The sequence below is a fragment of the Ambystoma mexicanum genome, chromosome 8 (genome assembly GCF_040938575.1).
Source record: "Ambystoma mexicanum isolate Mex_15411 chromosome 8, UKY_AmexF1_1, whole genome shotgun sequence".
NCBI lineage: Eukaryota > Metazoa > Chordata > Amphibia > Caudata > Ambystomatidae > Ambystoma > Ambystoma mexicanum.
The window spans coordinates 1,628,872,085-1,628,887,129 of NC_090929.1; the positions used below are offsets into that span (position 1 = coordinate 1,628,872,085).

A 15,045-nucleotide genomic window follows, 5' to 3' on the forward strand; every position below is an offset into this window, starting at 1 on the left:
TGGCAAGGGCCGTCCTGGTCATTTGACTGGAGAAGACGACGGCGGCATTTTCCTGGAGGGTCTCGGTGAGCACGGTCAGTTCCTCTCGGGAGAAGTGTACCTGCCGCTTGCGATCACACGCTTTCTTGGCTACCTTTCCCATATTTATTTTTTTAACTGGGGTTGCTAACGGGTTGGGATGTGTGTCAGGGTCGGATTTTTAATGGTTGTGTTGGGATTCGGATTTTATAGTTGTGCGGCGTGCTGTTTCCCGTTCCGGCCACATGCTTTTACTTCCGTTTCCGTATATTTACGGTGCCCGTAATTTGCGGTGCCCGCTCGTTACGGTGACCGCTCATTACGGTGACCGCTAAGATGGGTGGCGGTATTGCACCTGGTGCAGCGTACGGCGGCGGTAAGGGCCGTTTTGGGGTCATTTCCGCCATCGCAGCCTTTCGGATTCCGCCATGGCGTAATGCTCGTGCCCGATGGGTCGTAATTAGCCGCACTTTGCTCCTTCGTGCAATGGCGGAAACGCTATTTACGCTGTTGCGGTCCGGTCAGTCACTTTCCGCCAGGGTCGTAATGAGGCCCAATCAGATGATTCTTATTCATTTTCACTTTGCATTTATCCAAAGTAATATGTAATTGGTAGGTAGTCCTATTAGATGACATTTTTCATGCAAGCATCAAAATAAAAATCTGGGGGCAGCTCCTCCAAAATAGATCAAATGAAACAAGCGCAGCGAATGCTGAATTGCGCAGGTCACCTGCCATGCTTTGCACCTCCTCCTGCGCAAGTTCACAACAGGCATGGAGGGATGACCCTCATTTCTGCAAAAGCGCACCCCGTTTGGCAATTTGCAGAACCTACGCCGCATTTGTAAAAATGTGCAAAGGGGGAAAAGGTGCACCTGAAGGAGCGCATCCTTATTCTGATGCCCTTTGCGCGTTGGCCTGCTCCTTTGTTTGGCGCAAGTGAGGAGATGCGCCAGTGTGTCTCCTCACTTGTGTCAAAGAAAGTTTTCAGTAATCTGGCCCCTAATACATAGGGGTTAACATCAGCTTCTGGGTATCGGTATCAAAGAGCACACATTTACTACCCCCGAAAAAAGAATGAGGAAGCAAATAAATAGCTTTCTGTCAATCTTACTTCTACTTGAGATGCATAGCTATAACTTTGTGTCCTTTGGATATGACACCTTGGAGATCATTTAAACATAACACACACAGAAAGGATCGCTTAGGTTAACAGTTACCTCTAGGCAGTCCTTCATGCAATTTTGATTGTTTCACGTGTGTAAATCCATGCTGGTAATCTGGGCGGACTCAGGTTTACGGGCTGTATTGTACCCAATCACACATTTTTATGTAGTCACTGTTAGTTACAAACAAAGGACACCACTCTGCACAATCAGGGGGAGACACACCTGGACTCGGGGTTATTATATCTTGTATATCCCACGTGCAAGTGCTCTTGTGTGTGAAATATGAGATCAAGTACCCCTAAAAAGATTATGAAAGTGAGAGTCGCCTTTGTATGCATGGTAGGCGTGTTTCATTCCTTATGGGTTCACCATGAGCAAATCCGCTTTCCAGACACTCAAAACCTGCTCCCTTGGTTATTAATTCTGCAGATGTGTAGAATAAGGGGGCTCCTGTACCACAGACACACCAATATGCAGTTTTATTAAGGTGAGAATCAAGAGAGTGTAGCGTACCTGTAGACTTGGGTGAGGATCTTGACGTGGCAGCCAGACTGACGACTGTTTTCAGATGAGTGAGTGACACGGGTTATCGGCCTCTCTACCACCCAAGGTTGATACAGGGTGGAAGATGGACCGACTCCCAACGCCACGGGACGCTCTCTCCTGATTTGCGTGGCGTCAGGACAGTGCAAGCACTGACAGGAGAGGCAGATGTTTAGAGTCCTTTAACTGTAGAGTCCGAAGTACTTGTCCGAAGATGGGTTCCAAAGGCTCTGATCTGAGGAACGCAGTGTAGATGCTGGGTATGGCTGCAGAGCTGGTACAGAGAGGCTGAAGTTGAAGGTAGAAGCAAGAAACCCTCAAACCACCGAGGAAGTGAGAATGGCAGGCAGGAAGTAGCCCAGACTGGTACAGCAGCTGGTAGTCCAAAAGTCCCAAAAGGGACCGAGAAGGGGCACAGGCAGGAGAGTGGGAACCAAACCCAGGAACTGAATTAGGGAAAGGACTGAAATTGGAACCTGGGAGAGAGGGAGAGACACCCCAGGGAAGGGAGACCCAGGACCCAAAAGGACCTCCAAGCTAGGACAAGAGGAAGGAATAGGCCGAGGGCTGCAGAGAGGGTGACATGATCCAGGCAGAAGTACAAGCAGGAGCGGGCAGAAGAAAACAGGGCTGGCGCTGGAGAAAACAAGCGAGCGTAGAACACGATCAGGGATAAACCGTGTTGAGACGCGACCGGCCCCCGATCGACGCTCCTTTTAAGGGATCACCGGCACCCGAGAGGCTTGAGACGCAAACCATCTCGTTACCGGGTGCCGGCACATCCAAAGCGAGGCTTGGAACGCAGGCTCTCGCCGTGGCGAGGGCCCAATCTACTGCGCATGCGCGGAACCGAGACTGTGGTCTCCCGCGCATGCGCAGAGGACACCTAACGGGATCCCTCGACGCTCTCCCCATGGCGGATCGCCGCAAGCGAAAGGGCGGGTAGATCCGCCAAGAGGGAGGGGAGCGAGCAGGTGCGGAGAACCCCAGTCTCCAGGTAAGTGGCGTGACAAGTTTGCACATTGAGGCAGCAGTTTACTTTAGCGACTTTCAAATATGGCTTTGTGGTTTAAAAAGTGTGCTAGTAAGTGTATGGTTTCTTCAACATTCACCAAATAAACACATACCCCAAAGAAATCTGAGAATATATTAATTGCTTTACTTATCTGCTTGGGTGACAACTGGTATTCTTCTCAGGATGCTGCCTTTGATAATCTGATGGCTCTTTCAACATGCATCATTCATGCCCAAATGCTTCTGTAAAAATTTACAGCAATAGATGTTGTTGTCTTATTCGTCTCTATGTGACTAATGAGGTGTAATGAGGGCATTATGAACAGGGTTGTAAAAAGGAATTCCAGGCTTCCTGCTTAAAAGTTGAATCAATGCAGTTTAGTCACCCAGATCAATTTTGCTGTCTTAAAGGTCCAAGATCTGTCCGAAAAGCTCTTTCATCAGCGGCTTCTGAAGAAACGCCAGGAAGTCTTAGAAGAACAGAGAGACCATCTTGAGAAGGAAAGGAAGGAACTTCTAACTGTCCTTGTGAGTTTTTGGCACAATATTGTACTACCTTGGACTTCCAAGCATCATACTTCAGAAGCTTGCAGCCACATGTCTGAGGTGTGGTTCAATATTGTACATTTATCGTGCTAAATCGGATTTGCAAATGTTCTTAACAAGACCATGACAGCTCCACCATCAGTCACATGAGTTCTTCATAATCAATAAATAGAGCTAAAAGGATGCAATGGTGGCCTTCTTGGCTCAGGTTCTCATTTGTGAAAAAATTCAACTAGATTCCAACAAATTGAGTGTCATTTTTTATATTGAATTATTTATATTGATTGCCCATGTATCACATCTTTTATATTGAAAATATTTATAGTGAATGCATTTAGGAGTGCAATAAAGGGTAAAATATTTTTGGGAAACGGTCGTGGTGGGTTTTTAGGGGTTGGAAACAGGGGTTTGCCAGGGGGACCCCTAAAAAAAAGAAAAAAAAGTTCATTCACTATGAAAGTTTTCAATATAAAATATTCGAGATATCTGCATTCAATATAAAATATTTCCATATAAAGTCATGTTACCAGTGATAACATGGCTGGTCTAGGAATTGGACAGCCTGACAAAAAGTATCATTTTGCCCTCCTCCGTTGAAGTGGATCCAGATTTTTGTTTTCTGAGGGCCATTGTGATGCCCCTAGTGCACCCCTAGTTCTAAAGCCCAACGATTTGGCTAATAGGTGCCACACAACCTAGTATTCCAAAAACAATACTTATCAAGGTTCAATTAAAAGAATAAGGACGTTGCCCATGGCCCCCCTTCCTTTGAAAAAGCTGCATTGGAAATTTGATAAAACATTATGCTCCCTTACCCAGTCTGATATCCCCGCAAACAGTACTCTACTAAATAATATTGTTCAAGTATGAAGAAGGCAGATCAGACGGTAATGGTTATGGTCATGTCCGTCTCCCTTTTCGAAAAATGGAACCAATGTGGCTTCCTTCTAACTATTAGAGAAGACCCATACTGATCGAATTGCATTAAATGCTGCAGTGAAAATCGCAGTCCAGATTTTTGGCTCATGTTTAAATAATGTATTTGTAACTGCATCTGGACCTATGGCCTTCCCATTAGTTAAGGAGGAAACTAATGTAGTCAAAGAAAAGGGCAAATTCTGTTTGGGCGTGTTCAGACCCGAAGGACCCAGGACGAGAAACTGTGCTCCTCTAACATCAGGTAAGCTCCATTCAATATGTGTTTCACCCCTCTCTCGCAAAATCCCATCCCTACCATCACCACTCAGTTCCAACCATGCAGCTCACCAGCAACATTATGGACACAGCATTGCAGCAACTTCACCCACGTCACCATACTCCCCATCAGCACACCATCATCCACCACTGCACGAAAACGGATGCCCACCAATGTCCACTCAGCAATCAACCATGCAGCAAATATAGCCGACCTCATCACCACACATGACTTGGATGCCATCTTCCTTACGGAGACTTGTATGAAATCAACCTCCACCCACAATCTAGATGTCCTCATCCCCAACAGAGAATTCTACAACAAGGCTGTCCACGGAAGATCGGCAGAGGCCTCACAAACATCATCATGTCCAGGCAGCCAACTGGCCGTCGCCACCATTGGTTCTTTCAAAAAACCTATCCTGCCACTTCCCACTTTCACCAACGGACATAGTCACATTTTACCTCACCTACAGACCCCACAAGCCCAACACCTCCTTCATCGAAGACTTCACTGATTTGGTCACAACAATGTCTTTCATGCATGGCAACACCTTTCTTGGCGACTTCAACATCCCTGGCAACCCAACAGCCAAGTCTTTAAAGGAAGATTGCCACTCCCTATTCAACTTCCGGAACCTCACACATCACATGGAAGATCCAACTCACAGGAAAGGTAATATCCTCAACCTCATTGTCACTGCCCCTCCATTACCATCCTCCTTTCCCGCTCAACTGCTCAGAAAACAACCATACTCTCAAGCAAACCCATCAGCAACCCGGCAAACAAGTCTGAGTGAAGGTTCTCACAGAAGACCTCACCAAACTCCATATAAAATGGGCTGGTTTAGCGCTGACAAACCTGAACTGTGACTCTCCAAGAACTCAACACCACGCTCACAAACAACATCAATCTCTATGCCCAAGTGAAACAATGCACCCTCAAGCCTAAACCTTACGCACCATGGTACACGCAAGAATTGAAGAAGGAACCATCAGAAAACAAGAAAGGAATTGGCAAAAAATCCTGCAGTACAAGGAACTCTGTGCTACAAGCAGATGACTGATCACCACAGCCAAGGCCACCTACTACCAAAACACCGTAGCCAATGCCAATAATGACAACAGAGCCCTCTTCAAAGCCATCAAGCACTGCATCAACCCTCTGCAAAACCCACTCACAGCACACTCCATAAAAATATCCACAGCCATCAACTGTTTCTTCGGCAACAAGATCAGCATGATCCGCCAACACATAGACACCAACGTCACAGCTGACGGCACACATCTCATCTCGCAAAACCACTTCTTCCTGGACCACTTTCAAGACACTAACTATGGAAGACCTCACTGCCACCATAGCACCGCTCAAGGCAATATAATTTCCGGGCGACATCTACCATGCCTCCAAACTCTAGACCCCTCTAACTGAAGCACTCCCCCATAGCTGACCATCCTCAACATTTCCATAACTCAAAGCACCTTCCCTTTGACCCTCAAGACTGGACAAATGGTCCTGCTTCCAACACTGGACCCTGACGACCTCAGCAATTACCGCCCCATCACCAATCTTCCCTTTCTATGTATGATCCTTGAGAAAACAGTAGCCACGCAACTCCTCCAACACATTGAAACCAGTAACCTCCTTCAGTTCTACCAATTTGGCTTCAGAACTGGTTCTCTTTGACCTCTCAGCAGCATTTCACATGGAAGACCACCAACCACTCACCAACAATCTACATCGTCGCATGGGGATCAGCGACATCGTCCTCAGTTGGTTAGAATCCTAACTTGCAAATCGCCAACAATTCGTAGAAATAGATTTCTGCAGATCACCAACTCTACCCATCACCTGTGGAGTCCCGCATGGATCCATCTTGTCTTCTTGATCTTCAATCTTTGCATGGAACCACTCAAAACCCACTTCGCTCCACACAACATCCACATCCATCAAAGATATCCACAGGCTCAAAGCCTGCGTCACATTGATCCATTGATCGGGTGCCTACTCTAAAGTTGCATAAGCTCAATTATCTGAAAGTGACATGAATATGGGTCTGGTGTGTAGCACGGTGACACAGGGGGTATGCCTCTATGATTTGACATTTTGTTACGCATACCATTTGTAAGATGCTGCGGTTAGTTTTATGCTTTGCATGCATGTTGTCATTTGTAGCGTAATATAAATGACCAATACAAAAATCATTCTGTTTCTCATCAAAGCCTTCCTTTGCATGTGGGTGCTTTTGCAGTTGTCTTGTACAATATCTAGTTAATTCTGCTATACATTTATGGGTGTCTTGTCTCTTCCACTCTGACTTTTGTTCCCCTGTTGTGTGTTTCTCTGGTTATTCTCCATGTAAGTATATTTATTTGTTTGTGTGAGGCGATATGTGCCTTGCACATTGCACGTTGTGTGGCATATTGTCTGCTCCATTTTTAGTGCTTTGTGTGATGAAACATTCGACCAATATCGCTTATGTAATATATTATCATCACATCCTTTTAATCCTACAGGTGTTCACTGGTGTGAGGATGAGAGGGTGGTGGTAGACATGTATGTCTCAGTGTATGTGTTTGTTTGATTTATTTTGCTTCTTTAGTGCCTTGCACCAAGGCACTTTTCAATAATATTGAAATGGTACAGTTAACTAAGTGTTGACAAACAATAACAGGATGCAACAGAGAAAAACAAGAACAATAAAAGAAAAATAGGAAAGAAAAATGCATTGATGGGAGAATACACAGTAAAGATGAAGGTCAACCAACATAATGAACAATTGCAGAACTAAAGTGCTCCCTCCTCCCATCCCCTCATTGCTAGTGTAACCCCCGTTATATGTGCCTGGTCCAAGCGTTGGGTGACCATTTCCCTTCCCCAGAGGAGGGACCTCCCCATGTTAACCACCACCACCACCTCCCAGGCCAGCTGAATAGGGAAGGGTACTGCACCACAAAATAAAATTGCTATAACAGGAGATTTGCTACACCCTGAGTTCTTACCTTATTAACCGGACACAGACAACAAGGTGGATTTTATAAGGACCCCACAGAGACCCCCTCATTATTTATAAACGTACATATTAGCTTTAAAACATTTCCTACCCACTTCCTAGCAACCCTCTGACATGAGTACCAACTAAACAGGGATCTGCTACGTCAGCCAACCCTTCCTAGGAGGGGTCTCTGGGACACATAGGGTGAGTCTGGTGCAACATACCCCTTCCCTAACTACCATCCAGCTGGATGGCACCTGTGGCCAGTCTCACTTACCTAAGCGGCCTTGGCCTTCCTCCTGCTACCTCACGCCAGTGCCTCCCTTCAAAACCCTAGTATCCACTTCATTCTACAACTACTTATCATCCTACTTAACAATCCCCCTAAATAATTCCTCACTCTATTGTGCCTTACTTAACATTTATACTACTTTTTTATAAATATATATACTACACCTCATAACATTTACACTACACCTGTAGTGCTGTCCCTTGTGGATGCTTTATGGGCTCAATGGGGCCTTGGACCCTGCTGCATCTGGGACCTAGCCCCCTGTTCTCTCTTCATGGTTGGCCCAGTCCACAAATTGGGGGCAAACGTTTCAATGTCTTTCATTTTGATTGGGCCTGTAGGGGATGCATGGTAGCACAAGAATGACATCGACACAATGGATACATTTGTAAAAACCTTTTTTTGAAAATGTTGGGGCTGGAGGAACTCCTACTTTGCCCTATAACTAAGATGGGAGTAGTCTTGACCATCAAACGATAAACAGTCCTAGTGGAGGCCGTCAAATGAAAATGGCCTCTACTGACAAAACCCAAAGCCTGCCCTATCTCTTGTACAACATGTGTAAAAAGGAAAACTGTATGCAAAGAAAGTCTGTGTTAAAAAATAAATGCGGTTGAACCAGCTCTCCGCCCCACCTTAGACCTCATAGAGTAAGGCTGTACCTGCAGGCAGGATGACACACTCTGGCTCGGTTTCCAACACTATAAACAGTTCCAAACCATGGATTGAAGCCCATCTGACCTTCCACGTTCAAGTCTATTTTCTCGATTTCCAAAAATAATTCTTCAATACCAAGTTCACAAAGATCCCCCTTTGTCAGGCTCAGACCTTTCACCACACAGTTCATGTAGGTGCCCTTCTGTCAGGCTCAGACCTTTCACCACCCTGTTGACATAGGTCCCCCTCTGTCGGGCTCAGAGCTCTCACGGCAAAGTTCAACACAAACTTGAAAGGGGGCTCCCTTCCCCAAGCTTATTATACTTCGGGTCTCCCTCAATCGGGCTTGGACCACTTTCGGATGTCGAAGACTTTCAAATGTGCGTGACTCTCTTTACAGACCACTGCAGGACCACTTAGACTCAAAGTTCACATTTACGCTTGCTTACTTTTACTGTTCATTCACGTTATTGCTTCAAACAATGTATCATTCACTGAGAATTTTGAGTGGGCTACTTCCTTTCGCTGAACCACTCCGTTAATTAGTATCTCTGATCTCAAATCTGTCTTCACTTCAAAGTTCATTCCCAGGTCTGCCTTGATTGATTGATTGATTGTTTATTTATTATGTGCTTATACACAAGTGTTTCAAAGCGAGACCATGCAAGGGAGGGGAAGACATAGGGAAGACAGGACAAACGATCTTACTAGGTACATTCAGCTTTCTTTGCGTCTCATCCCCACGCGTGAAGCTGTTGGGATGGAAATGAGCATATCCCAGTCCCCTAGACGCTTTCAGGTGAGGCGAACCCCATATGAAGTGATGTAGCGTATAAGGGGGAGAAACGCGCACCATTAAACACAATGGGCCTCATTACGACCCTGGCGGAAAGGGGTTTACGCCGGCGTAACCCATGGCGTACCTCTCCGCCCGACTACGAGATCCCGTAGCGCCATGGTGATTTATACGCCTGCTTTTTGCAGGCGGAAAAATCCATGGCGCTACGGGACTTGTCGTTAATTACGCCACCGTAAATTACAGTGGCGTAATTAACGCCTTCCCCACTCCCATTATACCCTATGGGGCAAAAATGGGAATGGGGAAGGGTAAATGGGGATTGGGGACTTACCGCCCCGCCAAGGTCGGAATGGGGCGGTAAGTCCGCCAACCCCCATGGCGGAGTTGGCAGCTCTGCGCCATGGACCATGGTGCAAATTGCACCATGGTTCTCCGCCAGGGTCGTAATGAGGCCCAATGTATAAGCAATGTAGCACCAACAAAAGATGCACAGCACTAGAAAACAGATAGAATGAAAATACATTTTGCAGCAAGCCATGAAGCACAGGCTTGTATGATTGCACTGCACCCACCAAACTCCATGCACCCAGTTCACTAGGCCCAACCTCATTAAGGCAGAATTAATCCCCACAGCCCGTTATCACGGAGGTTCACTTCCCCCTTGTACCTCCACTGTTGCAAACATTTTGTATTTTTCAGCATAATGCGCCCTGCAAGAGCATGAGACAACATCAGGCTCTGCGCAGCATCCATCCATCTCGACAAAGCTGCCAATAGGCCTCTAAACCCACACAGCGAGCGCAAAATGCTACACCCACACCACTGATTCGAACCCCACACCTCTGCATTCCATGATAAACAAACGACCCTCGTGTCCCAACACAAATCAAGTATCCATAAAAGATCCAAGCATGCATGACTATTTCTTCCAGCATAAAACACAGCCTATGTAACACGAGGTACAGGGAGGGATGAATTAAAGATTAAACCCAGAGTGGAGACTTGAGTGCGGGAAGTGTGGTATCAACAAGCCCTGAATGTGTGGGTCAGCATGACTGTATTTTATCCTCCCTTCCCCCTGGCACCATTCTCTGTGCTGTCCAGGTGCATGCCACAGTGATGGAATAGGGAGCTTAACGTGTTAGTTTAGATGTAACATTGTATTATACAATCAACCTGACATTCATCCAAGACTGAGATGAGCCCAACTGACCCACGTAAAGACTGATCAACGGCAATAGAACTAACCAATTGTAGCCTGGCATCCCCTATGGAGCAGGCCCATCTATAAGGTCCTACCAATCAGTAGCACCAGTTTTTACTGTATAGGATGACGTCACATGGCTTTTTAAGCTTCTGCTTGTTCTTAGATTAACCAGAGCGCTCTCGAGCAGCAGGGTCCTTTGCTGATATTTGTATTCTGTACAATTAAACCTTTGTTATCCTTGCAATGCTATCTTCCTGCCTATTTCCCTTGAGGGTTGTCTTCATTCTGGAGTGTGTGTAAAAATGGACTTGTCTTTACAGCCTTCACTTGTGATATAATGTTGCTACTTCATTCGCTTTAACACAGACCGGTCTCTCAGCTCGCTTGCCAACTCACTGGCTTTGTGTGTCTCTTTCTTTTTTTGCTATTTCCAATTCACAAGTCGAGGTTAATACCACAGGCTTGGCCTCACCTCCTCATTTCTGCTGTTCACCGGGGAGGGTTGCTGGCTTCCTTGTAAAACAATGCAGTCTTCAATTGTGTGATATGTCTTTCGCGGGCTGTAGGATGCAAAGATCTCCAGTAGGGAACCCTTGGGGTTTTTCGGCCCGCTGCTCTCGTCCCTTGGTCCTATTAAGGATTTCAATTAGGCAATACACCCGGGTCTCGCCTGGCATGCAATGCACCAATGAAATACTTATTTATTGTGTCTATAGATTAAATATTCTGAGTGATATATCACTCATATCACACCCTTCTCAAAATACCCCCGTGGTCACAGTGGAGCAGGAATCAGGCTGGCTGGTAAAGGTAAATATTTATTTATTTATTTAAATTAAAATCAAACACGTTAATATATATGGGGCAGCAATCACCAATGTGGGGACAAAAAAATTCAGAAGTAAGGCAATTGAATTCACTTAGAGCAATACAGAAGATAAAACACAGAGGCCCTCATTACGACCCTGGCGGAAATCGAAAAACGATGGCGGAAATGCAATACCGCCATCGAATAGCGCTCGGTGCGATTATAACCCGTCACCGTAAAGTACGATGCCATTAGCGACACCGTAGTGAACGCCAACGCTAACTGCACCAAGTACGCGCACGCGCGCCATGCGAAACCGTAATTACCACCATGGCGCAACGGTACGCGAATTCTGACCCTAGCAGACATATACCTAACGCCATCAAGCATGGCGGAAAGTACCATTCCGCCATGGTGAGAAGTACGGCATCGCGAACCAACCGTAAAAGGCCCTACTGAGTGCCTGTGCACCACTCCCTGGCCACATTGCACAACTCCTCGTAGGTGCAATGAAGTCACAATGCAACCAGTGAAATGTACAAGTCACCCATGCATGCCAACGAACAAATGAATCTAGTGGCTCCAAGTGCCTTGTAAGTGGCCATCCATATTTGCCATGGCACCATTGCCGCACTGATGCAGCACAGGCATGTGAAGGTTCAAGTCCAGCAACATGAACTGAAATATGAGACAAACAAAAACAGGCCCCCCATCGCTTGACACCAGTGTAAGGCAACATTCAAAGCAGTATCCTGAGTGAGACTGCACCAGCCCTGTACTCCTGCCAGTAAACAAACCAACCATCAGCATAAGCATGTACCACACAAGTTGGCAGAGTGACTGAGCAGCCAGGCTCATCTCAAGAGGGGCCAATGGGAGCTGCAGGGCACAGATGGCACGAATACAGAAGCTATTCCAATGGACATGACCTCAGTCTCCCTCCAAGAAACGCACGCAAACACAGGCACCTGTGACCAGCCATATTCTGATAATCACATCATTCCACCAATCCACCTGGCTGACCGGCATCTGTTACACAAAAGCTAATCCCCCGCCCCTGAGCATGACATCATTAAAACAGTCATAATGGCAGCCCCTATCCCTGACCTCACTGGGCTTCGTAGGCAAACGCGCCCAGTACAGTACCACGCAACTATACTCAGAAGCCGGAACCCAATGCAGATCTTCTCACAATACATCGCTCCACAAATAGGAATATGCTACATTACTTGCAAAGAATAACGCTACACGGTCAATATCATACTCAAAATTTAATGCACAACAAAATCACCAAGCCCATACAGCTATTAGGTCATGAACTCCAAAATATATTTCATCATTGTGGGCTGCATCCGCAATAAATGACCAGCTTCTTCTTGTGTGACGCCCTGTTCCTTCATGGTACACAGGGGCTACATTCACGTCCAAAAAGGCAACATGGAAGCGCCTAGAACCGCAGGGCCGTCCCATTAGATAGGCACTAGTCCAGCTGAAAGGTCGATATGTTGCTCCTAGCCACTAGTACTGCGTAAGGGCATGTGGCCCATTGGCGATCGTCCCATAAGATCGTAATGGTGCTCCACTGATTAACACGAAGCAGCAGGTGTCGGGAGTAAAAGCCATCTGCAGGAGTGGCATACAGATGGCAGCGGCAAAAGGGGAGGAGATACCTGTCACCCAAATGAAATGAAAAAGAATAGTATGGGCATCAGAACTTCATTTGAATTACTCACTTCAATGATCACACTAAATCCACAGCCATATGCATGCTAGCCCACTCAAAAGGATTATTCCCACCCAAAAATCACTTGCGAATCATAACTATATAAATCGAGGTGAAAACACTATTACAAACGAGTGTTTGTGTGCATGCGTCTGTTAAAACAGAATCCATTAGATGGGATTAGTAACGTGCATAGACACAAGTGTTTGAAGGCGCGTCGAGACAGGGAGGGTTCAACAAGGGCAGATAGACGATGGTCCCACTATGGCAGCCCTGCATCACATAGCGCAGGGGAAGCGGATAGATTCCAAAAAGCCCTGTACATGGCAAACTCTCCATTAAATCATCTGTCCATGCATCTATACATCATTCCCTCATCCCGGTATGAAAACGCCTGATTATTTACTCACATAACATGTGAAATTTCCATTGAGTCTGTGCATAATGCAGTCTGCAAAATCCACTGTGCTCCAGGCCGGAATTCCAGTGTTGTGAAGTGACATGTATTTGGGAACGTCCTGCCTTATCGTCCACTATGCTATTGCGCATCCCATACTATTCATATCAATCATTGCATTCTCGCCATGGCCCCTGTCCGAAGGACATTAAACAATAGAACATTATATCTGCAGTCAGACCTGTGGGCGTCTCCTCGTCGCTAGCTGAAAACCGAAAGCGCTGTCCTTCGAATTCCTCATTTGCAACATCACGTCGAAAAGGCATCTGTGACCGCTTGAAATCACAAATCCATCCATGTAGTGCGGCAGTGTGTGAAAATGGCAACTGGCTTCACTCACAAATGGGACGCCCCGCCCGTCGGTGAACCTCGGTACAGTGCTGCATGAGGGTCCACCGTCAATCGAGTACTACATTCCACTGACCCTTCACAAGTTTGTTCGCGACTGCAAAGATAGTATGTGAAACAATGGGACCATAGCAGAATGAACATATGAACCAATATTTCACTGCCATCGGGATTAAATACATGATTGTAATAGCAAGATGCCATGCGTCGAATTGCAGCGTTGTGTGCGGGACGTGCTCGCCCAAAGGGGATTGCAGCTTGCACAGGTGGAATGAATCACCACAGGTGGAGGCTATACAGCCTGAAAACACATAAATTGCACACCCAACCCCCTCCCACAACCACACCCACTCCAAAATGCTACCGGCAGGACTAGCGATGTTGGCCCTGGGGGACCTGATAGCACTGCAAGTACTCCAACTTCAAGAAGAAGACGAACACCAACTACTACAACAACCGGCCGAACAGAGGAGACAGAGGAGGAGGAGGGCAAGGCAGGGCCAGCAAGGCCCACCAGCACAGCCACTACCACCACGCAGGCAGCCCGCAATCCCACGCCTCCGAGCACATCCGTTCAACCTCACTGATGAGCAGATCCACACCCTCTACCGTTTGGACCGGGACACCATAACCGCCATTGTGGACATGACACACGCTGACCTTGTCAGCATGATAGATAGCCCAACCGCCATCCCACCCCTACTGAAGGTGGTGTCTGTACTCCACTTCCTGGCCACAGGCACCTACCAGCACACAGTCGGACAGTTGCATGGCATTTCACAGCCACTGTTGTCACGGACACTATTGCAAGTGCTCGATGCCCTCCTGAAGCACGCAGACGACTACATCTCTCTACCACGCTCGGAGCAGGAAATTACGAACACAAAAGTGGGATTCCATGCACTTGCCGGCATACCGGGTTGCATTGGTGCCATCGACTGCACCCATGTGGAATTGGTTGTCCCACATGCCATGGAGGCCCAGTACCGCAACCGAAAACAATATCATTCTCTTAATGTACAAATGGTGTGTGACTCCAACAGGATCATTACACATTGTTGTGCCCGATTTCCTGGATCAACCCATGATTCTATGGTCTTGAGGAACTCTACAATACCACGCTACATGGAGCGACACGCAGGGAACAGATCCTGGCTACTCGGTGAGTCTCATTTCATGCATGATAATGTGGGGTATGTGATGCGGCAATGACCTGGCAGGAAGGGGGGGGTGCGTACGTAGCAATGTCATTCCACAAACATCCTTTATTGTCC

General features: G+C 46.8%; 1 protein-coding gene across 1 annotated transcript in view; it reads left to right on the forward strand.

The window, feature by feature from the left end:
* CCDC172 (coiled-coil domain containing 172) overlaps positions 1-15,045 on the forward strand; it is a 1,280,439-nt gene that overhangs the window by 586,763 nt on the left and 678,631 nt on the right. The window contains exon 3 of the mRNA XM_069612213.1: positions 3,156-3,272. Within this exon, the coding sequence (XP_069468314.1) occupies positions 3,156-3,272 (117 nt within the window). The remainder of the gene's footprint in view (positions 1-3,155; positions 3,273-15,045) is intronic.